The 16,235-nt window shown below is 56.4% G+C and overlaps 1 protein-coding gene across 1 annotated transcript in view; it reads right to left on the reverse strand.

Moving 5' to 3' along the window:
* Positions 1–16,235, reverse strand: part of LOC306654091 (maestro heat-like repeat family member 5) — a 48,624-nt gene that overhangs the window by 3,865 nt on the left and 28,524 nt on the right. The window contains exons 17-21 of the mRNA XM_079127330.1: positions 9,569–9,728; positions 8,176–8,357; positions 3,098–3,235; positions 2,636–2,750; positions 1,821–1,964 (exon numbers count right to left, since the gene is read on the reverse strand). Coding sequence (XP_078983456.1) covers positions 1,821–1,964; positions 2,636–2,750; positions 3,098–3,235; positions 8,176–8,357; positions 9,569–9,728 — 739 coding nt within the window. The remainder of the gene's footprint in view (positions 1–1,820; positions 1,965–2,635; positions 2,751–3,097; positions 3,236–8,175; positions 8,358–9,568; positions 9,729–16,235) is intronic.

The raw sequence follows: 16,235 nt of genomic DNA on the forward strand, positions 1-16,235 counted from the left end.
TCGGACCCAGCCCTGCTGGTCTAGCAGGCCCTGGTCTGCCTTTTCCATTCCCCGCAGAGCCCTGCCCACCGCTGGGTTGGAGGCCTACGGAGACTTCCCACGCTTTGCCTCTCTGGGAGAAGAGCTGGAGGAGGTGCAGAGATAACGGCACTGATGGATCAGTCAGTGAGAGGATGAGGCAGCAAACATATAACGGATCGCGTGAATGAGTAAATAATGAAGTCATGAGTCAAAGGGAGGACCCAAGGAACAAATGGATGGGTGGGTGGATGGATGGGCGCATGGGTGGACAGCAAGCACTATGTAGTCTCCATCTGCCATCATTAGGCACCTGCTGTGTCATGTGAAGTGTGAAGGGCTTTGCCAACTATGGTGACCCTAATGGAGGTTTCCTCTTAACCCTTTAGGGACCTATGGGTATAGCAGAATTGGAGTGAAGTAGGCCCGTGGTCAAATGGCTTTGGGATCTTGTCATGGCTTAGATATGAGGTGCCCCCCGAGCTCATGTGTGAGACAAGGAAGGAATGTTCAGAGGTGGAAGATCAGATCATGAGAGCTGTGACCTAATCAGTGGATCAGCCCACAGACATGGATCAGTAATTCGGACAGACTGCTGTGCTGGGTGGAGGAGGTGGGTCGCTGGGGCATGCCTTTGGAGTGTGTGTCTTGTCTCTGGCACCTGGACCTCTCTCTGCTTCCTGGCTGCCATGAGCTGACAGCTTTTCATGGTGCTCTTTCCCACTTCAGGCCCAGAGCAATGGAGCCAGCTGACCATGGACTGAGCCTCTGAAACGGAGCCCAGATAAACCTCCCTCCTCTAAGTTGTTCTTGCCAGGTGTTTTGGTCTCAGTGAAGAAGCGCTGACTAACCAAGATCTCTTTGGAAAGTTTCCCTTCTCTGGCTTCCCATGACCACACTCTCCCTCGGAAGCCCTGAAGAACCTCGTGTTCCTGACGGCCTTCCCTGAAAGCACCAGTGGGCACAGGACGAGGCCTCCACACAGCCTCTGGGGTGAAACAGGTAAAGCAAAGCCCCCGCCCTTCCAGATCACGAGAGAATGACTTTGTCCAGTTCAGCACTTTTACCAGATGGGGTCAGCCACTGGCAGGGCCCATGCCAGGCCATAAGGAGACTGCTGCTTCTTGTGACAGCAGATGACTTGAGGGCTGACCACAGACTGGCATTAGTCTGCAGCCACTGTGGCCTGCCTACCACACCAAGCAGGTCTTACTTCCACGCCCATTCTACAGGTGTGAACTCTGAGGCCCGAGAGCCCAGACTTGCCAGCTCGAGTCTGGAGTGTCTGGAGTGAGTCCTGGTCCAGGGTGTCAACTCTTCATACTGTGTGCCCCAAAACCTGCAGCAATGCCGGGGGTTCACTGCCTGAACTGGGGCTGGAGACAAGTAAGGCCTCCCCACAGTAGAGCTGCAGACCTGCTCTCCTCGGCTGCTCACTGGGAGTGGTGGGTTGCTATGGTGATGGGTGGACATGGTTGGGAGTGGAGAAGGTAAGTCAGCGGCAGATCTGGGGGCTTATCCACAGGACACTCAGGGGATGGTCTCCCTGGGCCAGGCTTGACTTCTCAGAGAGGCCTGGGGTATGCAACAGGATTTGTCTCTTCTCAGTGTGGAGACCACCCTGTCCCTGGGGAAGAAACACTGTCCCCTCTCAAAAACCTGCCCCTTTCTGTTGATGAGGAAACCGTGGGCCAGAGAGGAGGAGTCAGGGTCCCAAGTCGCACTATTGGAAGTGACAGTCAGGTTTCTGACCCAGTGGGCCTTGCCCAACCCTGGTGACCATGCCCTCAGTGTGTCCTTACCTTCTCTGGGTGGAAGAGGATGTTTCCAAGGCCCTGCAGGCTAGCCACACGGACCTCAGGGCTGTCATCCCGGAGGCCCTGAGCCAGCAGGGTCAGGGCAGATTGCTTGGGCAGCACTTCCAGCAGGACAGGGCTGTAGAGGAACTGGGGGCCCAGGGGGAAGGGAGTCAGGTCTGGCGCCCTCTGTGTCCAGCTCTGGGGCCAACGACTGGGGAGGGCTTCGGGAGGCTGATTGGCCAGTGTTCCCTGGGTATCCTGGTCAATAAGTACTTGGATCTACCTGTCCCACCCCTGGGGAAGCAGACCCGGGGGGCAGGGCCTTGCCTGAGCTCACGCAGCAAGGCTGACTTGCAGTGGTGGCTGGCTCATGGGGCACTGGTGGCAGGGCTCCGGCGGAAGGTGCCAGACCTTCCTGCTGTTGGGCTGGGTGCTGGTGCAAGGCTTTGGCCAGGTGTCAGTGATGGAAGCGGGCCCCCACCCCAATGCTGCCACTGCCCGGAGCCCACAGTCGCAGACCTGGCTGAGGGACCCGAGACACGCCAGGCTGGCATTTGAGTGTGGGTCTACCCATTGCCCTTCTACTCTGCAGGGGTCTCTGTAGGAGGGAGGAGGGAGAGACAGGTCCCTCGAGACCAAGGGCTGAGGGGCTAAGGGGTAGGGGGCCCTGCGAGGAGCCCCAGCGTGCAGACACCCTGCAGAGCTGGAGCTGAGGACAGGTGTGAGAGCTCTCTGGACAGCTTCCCCAGTCAGGCCGGGGTCTGGTGGGGGTCCTGCTGGGGTTGAGGCTGCCGGGTGAGGAGGCTGGGCCTCACTACCTCAGTGAGGACAAGGATGGCCGCCTTCCTCTCTCGCTCCTCCTGGCTCTGCACGCGGCGCAGCAGCCAGCTCAGCACTGCCTTGATCTGCCAGCAGCAGTTCTGCACCATGGCCCTGGGGACAGGCCTGGGCTGTGGTCACTGCCCGAAGCCCACCATCCCCCACCCAAGCCAGCTGGGGCCAGGAGCCTCCTGACACGAGTGTGCGTGCACCTGAGTGTCCCCCTCCCTTTGAACCTCCACTGCCCACTTTGTGCCAGGCCTTGGGGGAAGCTGGCGCTGACAGCCCTCACCCGGGGTCTCAGGCCAGGGCAGGGCCAGGACGCCTGCACCACAGGCTCAAGAGACTGCGGAACTGTGGTGTGCGAATGGGAGGGTCCTGCTCCTAGGCAGCCCTGGGCTGCTGGTGGCTCGGAAGGCACAGGCCCTGTCCCCATGGTCTGTGTGCCCGCACCCTGGTACCTGGCAAGGAGGCCCACGCCCTGTGCGTAGGTGTGGATGGAGGTGAAATGCTCCCAGGCGCCCTGCAGCTCAAGATGGGCAAAATCATGCCAGTGTCCCGTGGTGGACAGTAGACTCTTGAGTGCCTCCAGTGATGTGCTGTGGTCAAGCAGAGGCGTCAGGGCCACCTAGGCCCACAGCCATCACTGGGCCCGTCCTGCCCTGGGGAGGTGCCCAGCCACCCCTGGTGAAGAGGCAACTCCCCACTGGATGGCTCCAGCCCCTGCCCCAAAGGGTCCTGCCCTTCTCTAACAGTGCTGGAGCCAGGGTGTGGCAGGGGCTGTGCCAGGCACGGGGATGTGTCAGGGCCCAGCCAATCTGGTCAGAGGCTGGAGGGGCCCCTTGTGGGGGAAGGGAGCAGGCTTTCAGGAGGGTGGTCTTGATTCGGAGCACAGCACTGGTGAGTGCCTTGAAGGTCCTAGACTCACCCCTCTGGGGGTTCCTACAACGTACACAGGGCAGAGCTCAGAGAGGTCTGGAGGGAGCTGCAGGGCCATCTCAGGCTCTACCATATTCCAAGTTGCAGGGTGGGGAGTGTCCTGGCCAAGCCTCAGGGGACATTTAAGTATGGGTGAAGGACACTGAGGGGTAACATCTCAGGAGGAGGGCATGCAGGTACCGTGGAAGCCCTGAGAGGCTCACTTCCAGCCTGATCACCTCTGTCTGGGGCGGGGCAGGGCTGGCCAGGTGGCGTGGCCCACAGGTGCGTGGCCTGGCCGTGTGTTCATCAGCACATGGTGCCGTGCTGTCCACTGTCCCACTCCTTCCATAGAGGAGGAGGCACTTCCAGAGAGGCGAGGCGCCCTGTCCAGGTCACTGAGCCAGGCAAAGGCAGCAGAAGGGCAGCCACGTCAGGCCTCTGGCTCCAGACCTGCACAGTGACATCATGGTCACAGGGACAGGGCTGCACCCGGTGCTGTACACACACAGCACCTGAACACAGGAGAGGTTCTGGGACTGAAGGCCCACGACGCGCAAAGGAGCGGCTTGCTGGCCGTCTCCACGGGGCTGGCCACCACAACAGGCCCGACGTGTGAACACGCCTGGGAGGGAGGCTGCCAGCTCGGAGCAGGCACACCTCTGAGCACGTTTGCAGAGCCAAGTGTCAGAGGATGAAATGGCACTCAGAAGTCCCTGGTGGTGCCAGCCAGATGCCAGCTGGCTTGTCATCTTGCCGCAAGCTCTATCACTGAGGAGGGGCAGCGTTTTCTAGGTCACTGGTCCCAGCCACAACGCGAGGTGATTTTCAGGAGGAAGACGTGGAGGGGCGTTTCCGTCCCTCAGAGGCTCCAAGAGCTTCTGCTTCTGGGGCACCTTGGGCGACCCCATTGCTTGTCCTTTGTAATTGCTTTGTCCCCGACCACAGCAGGGCTTCTGGGAAGATGCCTGTCAGCCAATATGAGCATCCTTGGGAGTCCCCGTCCTATCTATGGGAGACTCACACCCCTCTGGGGGTTCCTATAACTGAAAACCCTTCCCAGGCTGGACTCCTGGGGAGGGGTGACACATGTCATCCGAAATCCGTGTGCAGCCCCAAGCCTGGTGGGAAGCAGCCCTGGAGTCCACACAGGTGTGGCAGGAGCCCCTCCCTTCCTGCTGGCCCTTCTTTCCTCCTGCCCTTCATCTCCACCCCCCACATCCCAGTGATGTCCATCCTCCCACAGCATCCCCTTCCCTGCTCTCCCGAGGGCAAAGTCTCCTCAGAAAGAGGAGGCCAAGCCTGAGTGCTCCCCGAGGGCTGGTGGGCACCAGCCTCCGCCAGCCCAGCCCTGCCCCCTCCTCTTTTCCTGTTGTATTTTTGTGGTGAAATATGTATCACATAAAACTTGCCATTGTAATATTTTAAGTGTAAATTCCATAGCATTAAGCATGGTCGTGATATTGTGTAGCCATCACTGCCATCTGTCCATCTCCAGAACCCTTTGGTCTTCCCAGACTGAAGCTCCGTCCCCATGGACCCTACCCTCTCCCTCCCCTGACACCAACACTGCCTGTCCCCGTGGATGTGGCTCCTAGGGACCACAGAGACCTCCTGTGCCTGGCTGACATCCTCCAGGTCCACCCGTGTTGCCCCGTGCTGGAATGTCCCTCCTTCTTGGGTCTGCGTGGGATCTGTGGCGGGGGACCACGTTGTTTGCGCCTCCCTCCACCATGGGCACTGGCTCCTCCAGTCCCGGCCCCTGTGAGCAGCGTGGCAATGCAGGAGCGTCTATCCGTCTTCCAGTGCCCCCAGGTGTAGAGTAGGAAGGGGTCTGCTGGTTCCTAGGGTGGCTCCCTGTTTAACTGAGGAATCCGCAGCGTCTCGCGTTCCCCCCAAGCACCAGGGGCCCACCTGCCCCGCGTTCTTGCCGACATCTCTCCCTTCGCTTGCTTTTCAGTAGCAGTGGTCCTGATGGTGGTGACCTTGCTCCTCTTCTCTTATCAAAGGCCTTTCTTTGCTCGATTGGCCCAGTCGGACAGAGGCAGACACTGAGGACCAGAGGAGGACCAAATGATGGGGAGTGTGTTAGTCAGGGTTCTCTAGAAAAACAAGATCCACAGGGAGCATGACTATAAAAAGGGGGTTTATTAGACTGGCTTCCACCACCAGAAGCTGGACAGTCCACAGGGGCCATCTGCAGGCTAGATAGCTGGAGGAACCAGTAGCTGCGCAGTCCAAGATGCTGATGCCTCAGGACAAGAGGGATCAAGGATGCCACCCCAGTCCAAGACCAAAGGCTTCTGGAAGCTCCCTGGAGAACCAATGGCAGAGTCTGATATTCTCAGGCGATTGGATCGCAGTAGCAGTCAAGAACCCGTTCAAGAAGAATCAAGCTTGCATCTGCATCTGCTTCCTTGTTCTTCCAACGTTTATTTCACCCAAGCCTCCAGCCTATTGGACAGTGCTGCCCACGCTTAGGGAGGGTCTCCTCACGCCGATCATTCCTGGACACGCCCTCACTGATCCTCGCAGAAGTCTCTTAATCACAGGCATCTCTTAATCCAATCAGGTTACAATTCAGATCAACATACAGAAATGAGTTGCCTCATGGCAGCTAGAGACTCAACCGTAATGGAGAGGGGAGAGGAGCAGGAACTCCCGGGGCAGGCTGGGCCCTGGCTGGAGGCGGAATCAGCCGAGAACTGACCGGCGCAGGTCTTTGTTAGGAAGCCAGGAGGGGTCCCCTGCCGGGGAAGAGCACCCTGCCCGAGGCCCCACTTGCTGGGCCCAGGGTCCAGCCCAACAGAGCAGGAATCAGGACTGTAGAGGACCTGCCTCCAGGTTTCCCTGGCTGCCATTCAGTGTCTCCTGCTGAGCCCCCAGCAGGGCACCTATGGTCGGTGGCCACGCGGCAGAGGGTGCTCCCTCTTCTGCACACTGTACAGTGCCAGGCAACACATGTCAGAGCCTGGACTGCGCTGTACCCAGGTGATGCCACCCACCCTCTGAGGGCCAGGGAGTGGCTCTAGTCTCCCTGTCACTTTCTGGCATCACTGAAGGCATGGTCACTGACTGGCTGCCCGCATCTAGGCCTCTTCAGGACAGTCCCTGTGAGGCAGTTTTCCTCTTGCAAAGGGAGGCAGGCTCTTCCCAGCTCCAGAGGCCAGGAAGCCAGCCTGGCCCATCAGGCCTCCAACATTCCCCTGACCAAGGGTGGGTTCAGGGTGGACCTGTGACCCAAGTGGGCCAAGGCATGGACTCTGCCCAGGGTGAGCCTTTCTTGTCCTGTGGCTACTGGGACACCTCCTCTGCTGGGGAAGACCTGCCCATAGAGGCCATTAGGGGAAAGCAGAACTGAGGCGGAGAGGGACAGGACTGTGGTGGCTTGAGATCGCTGTCCAAGAAAGCTTGAGCAGAAAGCTACCCACAGCCCCAAGAGACAGACAGAATCTCTGGGATAAGGGAGCTGGAGGAAGACAGGTGTCCCTGGTGGATGGGGAGCCCCAAGGGGGACAGGTGTCCCTGGTATATGGGGATTCTCATGAGGGCCAGATGTCCCTGGTGTATGGGTAGCCCCAAGGGGGACAGGTGTCCCTGGTGGATGGGGAGCCCCAAGGGGGACAGGTGTCCCTGGGTATGGGGATTCTTATGAGGGATAGGTGTCCCTGGTGTATGGGGATTCTCATGAGGGACATATGTCCCTGGTGTATGGGGAGCCCCAAGGGAGACAGGTGTCCCTGGGTATTGGGATTCTTATGAGGGACAGGTGTCCCTGGTGTATGGGGATTCTCATGAGGGCCAGATGTCCCTGGTGTATGGGTAGCCCCAAGGGGGACAGGTGTTCCTGGTGTATGGGGAGCCCCAAGGGGGACAGGTGTCCCTGGGTGACACAGACAGCCCTGGTGTACGGTGTCTAGAGAGACGGGCATCACTGCCCTCCAGGATCTCCCATTCTTGGTGTGGGAGCAGGAAACCAGGAAGCGAGGCAGAGACCTCGGGTGCTGGATGGCGAGGGCGCTGAGGAGGGAGGGTGGCGGGGCGGGGCTCCTGAGGTGGCCGGCGGAGGTCCTCTCTCCCAGCCCTCCGTGCTCTGGGATGAGGATGTTTTATTAGCTTATTAGGGAAGATTTATGCGTTTTGCATGGTTGATGAGAATAAAAGGGAACTGCACGCGCATCCTGATCCAGAGGCGGTAGGAGAAGAAGTGGCAGTTTCTCATGGTGTGCCTTGGGGAGGGCTGTTAAACTGACAAACTGTGCCAAGCACATCATAAGACAGACAAACGAAGGGGCGGCCTGCAGTGTTAAAGGCTCGCTCATGGAATTCTGGAGATGTGAGCTGGTGCAGAGGGAGGCCTGAGACAGCAAGCGCTGCCGTGGCCTGTGCACACGGCCTGCCCCGTCTACACGCCTCTCTTCACCCTGGCGGGGGTTCCCTAGCTGGCTCAGAGAGGGGCGTGGCCCTGAGACACCTTCTTCGGCCTTGGGGGCCTGAGCTATTACATTCCTGTGGTCTTAAGCCTCTGGCGCCTAGTTCCTCCGCCCCAGGACACTATTCCCTGACTGACCCCCCAGCCCCTGTGCTGCTGTACCTGCCACCAGGTACTCGGAGGTCTTACCTCTGGGGGCTGGGCATGGATGCCTCCTGGGCCTGCTGTCCCCGCTGGGGCTCGGTGGCCAGGTTCAGCTCCAGGGTGTAGTGCACCTGGGTGAGGAGGGCGAGGAGCAGCTGGGGGTAGGCCTCCCGCACTGCCTTCTTGAACTCTCGTGCGAACTGTAGCTCTAGGAGTGTGTTCATAGCCTGTTGGGACAGGAGGGGCCCGAGCTCCAGACAAGTCCCTCCCGCTGGCCCCGCCGCCGGCGTGGCCTCGGCCTGGCCCTCTCTGCGGCTCTCAGGCACTGCTGGGCTGGCCTCCCCGCTGCTCCACAGCCTGGGGCTCTTCAGCCTCCGCCCTGTCATGCCTGGGTGCTGCCCCTTCGCCTGCAGGCCTCCCACCGCGCCCAGGGCTGCCTCTGTCCCTCTGCACTTGGGACGGTCCTTGGAGGGTCTGGCCCTGAGGTGAGGTCCTGCCCTGTTTTCTCAGTGCCAAGTCTGCACACAGCAGGGGCCTCATGGGTTAAAGTGGGGGGATCAACTTGAAGGCAGCGTCTGGGAAAATAGCTGCCGGCCCCAAGGCCTGCCTGCCTGCAGGGGCATGTGGTCCAGAGTTCTGGGTTAGGGGCAGTGCCGAGCAGAGGTGGCAGGGGTGGGGAAGGGGCGGGGGTACTCAGGATGCAGGGTGGCTGCTCTGCTTGGGCCTGGCATTCACTAGGGCTGGTGAGTGCCAGGAATGGGGTGGGCGTCTCCCCCAGCCACCCATGTGCAGGTCATCACATCCCCGCGGCATGCCGCTGCTTATCAAGGGCCTGTCTTGTAGGGAGGGGCAGCTCTGTGGTCCGCTTTTGGGGCTGTGCCCTGTCTGGAAAGTTCCAGAGTATGGCTGCTATCTTGCCAGAGTCCAGCCAAGGGGGCAGGTGTGGCTGCCTCAGGGAGCGAGTGCCCTGTCCCTGGGGGTGTGCAAGCAGGGTCCGAGAGAGCTGGGGGCTCCTGCAGGAGGCAGCCTCTAAGAGGCCTCCAGATCCACGGTCCTCAGAGCCCCAGTGAGGTGGAAGGGCTTCGCGTCCCCACCCTTCCCCTCTGCCTGCGGCCTGCCCCAGGCCCCGCTCCAGGATGGCCTCCACGTGAGCAGTCCTGGTGCACGCAAATGGAATCCCCTTACCAGCCCTGCAGAGGAGGCGCTCCTTTCTGATTCACAGCTAGGGCCAGAGCCCTGGGCAAGAAGTGGGGAGCTGGGCCTGGGGCCCAGGGTCTGTAGGGTCAGCCCCTGGGCTGGGCTGCCCTGCAGGCCCTTTTCCCCCAGGCCAGGGCTGGGCTGCATTTCTGCAGCCAGGATGTGGGGCTCCCCACCACCCTGTGCCATGTGCCCTGACCGGGCACCCTCCTGAAGCCAGGGCCTGGGGTTTCAGACTCACGGCCAGCGAGCGCAGGTAGGTCTTCTCCTTGGGGTTGGGATTGCGGTCGGTTGCTCTGGCGGGCAGGGGCCGCTCCTGCAGCCAGGCCAGCAGCATGGCCAGCACCAGGCGGCTCACGGGCTGCTCAGCCCCCAAGGCCCTCCACAGGCGGAAGGCATGGCTGTGGGCAGAGAGGACTATGAGGGCTGTGTGGCAACAGGGGCCTGTCCCGCTCTGCCAGCAGGTCACCATGGCTGGGGCCCGTGTGCCTGCAGGGAGCCCAGGGTGAAGGTCGAGGGAGCTTCCAGCCTGCGTGGTGTCCTCATGCCCATTTGCAGATGGGGACACTGAAGCTGGAGAGGAGGCTTGCCCTGACCAAGGCCCCATCCAGTTACTGGGAGCTGGGCCTGGCGGGCCACTGCCCTTTCCATTGGTCCAAGGGTGTGGCCTGGAGAAGGGGGGGAACGTCAGGCTATCTGGGGCTGTTCTGAAAGTCCACAACCACCATGGCCTGGTTTCCTGCCCCCTCTTTGAGCCTGGTTGGGGGGAAGGGTCCCAATGGGGCAGGGGCTGGGAGTGCACAGTAGCCCCTACCCCAGCATTAAGATGGACCCAAGGTAGGTGGCTCCTGAGGCCCTAGGGAAGCTGCCACAGTTCTGGCTTGCCCTTGATGGTGGCCACAACGGCTCAGAGGACTCCAGAAGGCTCTGAAGCATGGCCGCCACCTGGGTCTTTGATGTCAGAAGGGTCTGGCTCAAGTCCCTGTTCCGCCCTGGCTGACTGTGCGACCTTGGCCACATCACTTGCCCGGTAGGATGTGGGGAGTCTGCAGCAGCACAGGTTCCAAGACGGTCAGGGTGTGGTCCTGGCATGTTCCATTTGGGGGCTGCCATCATGTGCTCAGGGACAGATGGGGGCTGGTGTGAAGGCTGGCAGGGTCAGCACTAGAGGACATTAAGAGCCCTGGGAATGGGGGTGAGCACTGAAGATGAGGTCTGAGGTCACCCCGCAGCCCCAGGGTGAGGGAGCCAGGTGAGGCAGGGCCAGCAGAGGAGAGCACCCCGCAGCCCCAGGGCGAGGGAGCCAGGTGAGGCAGGGCCAGCAGAGGAGAGCACACAGGAGTGGCAGGGAGAGGGCAGGCGACCCAGGCGGCTGGGCTCCTGGGAGCTGGGAGAACAAGCAGAGCATGACTGCCACACAAGATCCTGCTGACAGCTCTTGGGAGTGGACAGAGGCCGACCACCGGGCTTGGCAACCTGAGGCTGCTTCTGGAGGCTGCAGGCCTCAGGTTTAACTGGAGCCATGAGTCCAGAGCAGAGACAGACCACCACCAAGCCACCAAAGGACGCAGGGCCCCAACAGGCATTTCTGCTCAGAAGATGTGATCGGCCGAGGGGCACTTGGACGCTTGCCCTCAGTCACCAGCAAGTGCAAGTGGAAACCCCACGCGCTACTTCACACCCACGAGGATGGCCCTCGTCCAAGAGATGGAACCTAGCAGACGCTGGTGAGGATGGGGAGCGCTTGGTACCCCTGCGCTGCTGGCGGGAGGGAGGAGCACAGCACCATGGAAACCAGGCGGCTCCTCAGGAAGTTACAGGACTGCCCCATGGCCAGCACTCTGCTGCCAGGGCCGTGCCCAGGTGGTTCAGAGGGGACTCGGACCCACACAGCGTCCCCGGACTCCTGCCAGGAGTGGCTACAGGATCTGCCTTGGATGCAGGATGTCCCTGGGGTGGAGGCAGAGCACACCCCCGTGCATCTGCCTCTGCCCCTGTGTCCCCCATACAGTGTGGATGCTGCGTGAATATCATACTTCAGGGATTCAAGAGAGGGTCTGCACACGCTCAGGACAGACGCAGCGTTCCTGGAAGAGTACCGTGGGCCTGTGGACGCGGAGCCCAAGGACGCAGGCCAAGGCCAAAGCAACAGTGTCCACAATGGCCCAAAGGGGAGACCACTAGGTGTCCACCATCACAGATGACCACAGATGGAGCGAAGCTCTGACATGCTTCAGCAGGACGAACCCTGAGGACACAAAGCCCAGGGAGAGTCCAGACCCCAGAGGAGACACAAGCTGCACCTCTGAAATTCCCAGGGGGCAAATCCACCAAGATGGAGTAGCTCAGAGGCTCCCGGCCGGGGAGAAGGATGGGAGGTGCTTCCCGGAGGGGGCGGAGGGTGGTGCTTGGGGAGTCCCTCTTGCATGGCTACTGAGATTCCACTTAGAGCGATGCTGTGGAATTAGTAGTGACAGTTGTGCAATCTTGCAAAAGTAATTAATGCCACTGAGCTGTACCCTTAAGAGTGGTTAAACGGCAAATTTTATGTCATATATAATTAGCATGATTAAAATGATTGGTGATGTCATATACCAAAACCATCGAATTGTATACTTTAAACAGGCAAATCATTTAGTTTGTGAATTTTATTTGTGGTGTGTGTGTGCGCGTATGTGGTGCTGGGGTTGAACCCAGGACTTCGTGCATGTTAGGCAAGCACTCTACCCCGAGCTATAGCCATAGCTTATGAGTTACATCTTATTAAATTTGTTTTAAGAAAGGAATGGCACAGTGGTGCATGCTTGTAATCCCAATAGCTTGGGAGGCTGAGCCAGGAGGATTGCAAGTTGGAGGACAGCCACAGCAGCTTAGTGAGGCCCTAAGGAACTTGGTGAGACCCTGTTACAAAATAAAAAATGAAAAGGTCTAGGGACATGGCTCCCTAGCTAAGCACCCTTGGGTTCAAGCCCTGGTATTAACCAGGAGGCTCCAGTCACCCAGTGATGGACACGACATGACTCGAATGAGTGCCTCCCTTGCAAACAGCTAAAAAGCCTGGGGGAAGAAAATCAAGGGTCCTGAAAGCACCAGAGAGAATGGGACCGTGACGTACCATGAGTGCAGGCTGCGCGGAGTGTTCGAAGACCTCAGGATGTAGGGACCCGGGAGCCACTGAGGCCCCGAGGATGCGTGGCCGTTCTGGAAAGTCAGGTCCTTCCACAGCCTTATGGGATGAAGGGCAGAGACTGAAGCCCAGAGGTGGATAAGCCGAGCAGGTGGCCTACCACCACTTCCAAGTGATGCTGGACTGGTTGAGGAAAAGAGTGGGTGAATGTCAACCAGGTACGAATTGCCTGGGGCTTCAGGGGATCTCGAGTCCTGGATTTGGTTAAAGGTGATCTTCAGCTATAATGTCCTTAGGTGAATTATTCCTAGAACTCTTTTCCCCAAAAGAACGTCTAAGCCTGCCATCAAAGATAATCAGACCCAGGAGGAAGCAAGACTCCAAGGGTGACATATAGCAAGGATAGGTAAGATTGTTACATTTTGGATATGGGATGTCCCCCCACCTTCCTATGATCAATACAGGAATATTTGGAGGTGACGTGATCTACTGTGTGAGCTGTAACCTAATCAGTCCTTCCTAGTTTGAATGGACTAGCTGGGTAGTAACTGTAGGCAGATAAGACATGGTTAGAGGAGGTCAATAACGGGAAAGTCCTGGAAGTAGGCCTCTTCCCTGTAGTCTTGTACTCTCCTGTGTGTCTCCTTCCTGGTCACCATGAGTGGAAAAGTGCTTCTCCACCTCTCCCTTCCATCATGTTCTGCCTCACCTTGGGCTCAAAGCAATGGACTTGACCGACATGGGCCAAATCTCTGGAATGATGAGCAAAAATAGACTTATCCTCCTCTAAGTAGTTCTTGTCAGGTATTTTGGTCACAATGACAAAAAGCTGACTAACACAGAAATTGGTACCAGGAGGTAGAACTGTTGACATACAAACCATCTTGTTCAGAAGCCTTTGGAAAAAGTTTGCTGGAAGAGCTAGGAAAAGTCTGGAGATGCAGGCTATAGAAGCCTTAGAATGTTGTAAGCAGAGCTTTACGGGCAATTCTCATAAGGACTCTGGTGAGAGCTCAGGGTACCCGAATGCTGAGAGGAATGCAGAGAGACGACGTGCTCATGAGATTTCAGAGCAGAAACGTGATTCCATTGAGAACTGGACTAGGAGTCACCCATGTTATAGTCAGGCCAAGTGTTTGGCTACATTTGTCCATGCTGTGGGTGAGGATGAATTTAAAGTTGGCAGGCTGATTTATCTGAAGGAGGAAATTTCAAGGTTACACAGCATTCAGCTGGTGGCACTGGTGTTGCTGGAAGCTTTTAGCCAGGTTTGCTGTGAGAATAAGGAGCAGAAAGTAGAACTGAAGGACTTTAAACACTTGCAGTTTGCCCAGAAAACTGGGGACCAGGAAGGAAGTTAAAGAGATTAGAACCACTAAAGAGATGCTAAGTACTTTGTACAGAGACAATAAGATAGTTTGAGGGCATCTCAGAAATTTGCAAGATCATACTCATTACAGACTCAAGGATGTAAAAGGGAAAATTCCTTGAGAAGAGATTGTGGGGCACTCTGCTCGCACAGGGAGGTCTAGGAGGTTGTTTCACTATGCTCAGCCACCCAGACACTGCGACCACTGCAGATCTGATCCCATAGGTCCCAGTTGCTGCTTGAGCTGGCACCAGACCTTGGCATCATCCACATGGTGCTGGTTCTTCAGGAAAGCAGGATCCTAGAGTTAGAGGGTCATAAAGACTTCCACTGAGATTTCAAAGGCAGGCATGGGAAGCCAGGCGAAGTGTAGCAGGGTCAGAGTTCTTGCAGGCTGCCCCTGAAAGGTGATGCATGAAGCTGAGGAGGTGAAGCTGAGACTAGAATGGATACCCCCAAATTAAGAGATGCCAGTGATATGGAATGTCTGCTGAGTTAAAGTTGCTGGCTGCAGAGAGAGCCAAGCTAAAAGAGAGGCCAAAGGTCTGGGGCTAACCAAGCCCTTTGGAAATCATATTTCACCACCATAAACCCCAGAGGCTGGAAGTGGAGCTACAAAAAATGTTTGCCTGGCTGGGTTAAGTTATTGCTTTGGCCCCATCCTTTTTTCCTATGTCTCTATTCCTCCCTTTTGAAGTGGGAATGTTCACTCTGTGCCATTATATATTGTATGTATGTAACTTGGTTTTGATTTTTCACAGGGGCTCACAGCCAAGAGTTGCTTTGAGTCTCAGAGGAGACTTTGGAATTGGACTTTTGGGCAGTGCTGGAACTAGTGAGCCTACATAGGAACACTTGGAGAGGGACTAAAGGCATTTGGCTTTGTGCGGCAGACATGAGCTTTTGGGGGCCAGGGTGGGATATAATGGTTTGGATATGAGGCACCCCCCCAAACTCCTATGTTAATAATGCAGGAATACTCAGAAGAGAATGATTGAATTCTGAGAGTGATAATCTGATCAGTTCATCCTAGTTTAAATGGACTAATTGGATGGAAACTGTAGATAGGTAGGGTATGGCTGGAGGAGGTGGGTCACTGGGGGTGTGCCTTGAATGGTTCGTCTTTCTTTTGCCTTTTTTTGTTTCATGGTCACAACAAACAAAGCAGCTGCCCTCCATCACACCCTTCCATCATGATGTCTTTTCCTGTCTCACCTTGGGCCCAGAGCAATGGACTCTTGGGCAAGCATGGACTCAACCTCTGAAACCATAAGCCAAAATAAATGTTTCCTCCTTTTTCTTGGGTATTTTGATCACAGTGACAAAAAGTTGAATAACAAAAGATGACCCTACAATAACTAAGAGGCTAGACCGATCAGTGGTGGACTATAAAGCAAGTATTCACTATGAAACAAAAAGAGCAGCTTAAGTACTTCTTCAGGGAACAGGAACCTGTAAGGCAGATTATGAGCAAATTAGAGAAAGAACCAAATTGAAATTTTAGAATTAAAAAACACCAGGTCTGAAGTTCTAAGTTCAATGGAAAAGTTTAACATAGGGTTAGATATGGATTAAAGAGAACTTGTGAACAAACCAAGCAATAACAAACAATCCCCTCAAACCAGAAGAAAGCAAAATAAAGAGTACCATATAAAGACTAAGACACACAGTGCATCAAAGAGCAAGTCAGATCCAGCTTTTCAAGAGCCACAATGGAGGGAACAGAAGGACGTGACCTTGTTAGGTTGGAAGAAAGTCATGCAGTCCCCGAGGGATGCACTCTAAGACCCTCAGTGGATGCCTAAGACTGCAAGCAGTACTGAATCATATGGAGACTATGTTTTTTTGTCACACTATCTACATACCTATCATAAAGATTAATTTATAAATTAGGCACAATAATTAATAAAATAGAGCAATTTTATTAATATACTGTTATGTAAATATGATGTCATTCTATCTAAAAATAGCTTTCTGCAACCTGTGAGAGGTACAATACGTCCACACTGAGCCAAGGAGAAATGAATGGAGGGGCATCAAGACGTAGTGCTAGGCTACTACATGCACGAGAGTCACCTGAACACGGCACTGGAATCTATAACAGGTTCACCTGAACACGGCACTGGAATCCATAACGGTGGTTGCCTGAACACGGCACTGTAATCTAGTAACAGTCACTGCAATAATCAAGATGGCAGCAGAGTGACTTCTGGGCAGATAGTGTGTACAGCGTGGGTACTCTGGACACAGGGATGGCTCACGTTCTGGCCTGCGAGACAGTGTGAGACTTCATCACACCACATAGAACTGTTCCTGATTTAAAACTTATGATTGTTTATCTCTGGAACATTCCAATTAATATTTTTGGACGGTGTTGGGCCATGGTAACTGGAGCCATAGGTAAGGGGAGAC

This window comes from Sciurus vulgaris, assembly GCF_902686455.1.
Source record: "Sciurus vulgaris genome assembly, chromosome: 1".
NCBI lineage: Eukaryota > Metazoa > Chordata > Mammalia > Rodentia > Sciuridae > Sciurus > Sciurus vulgaris.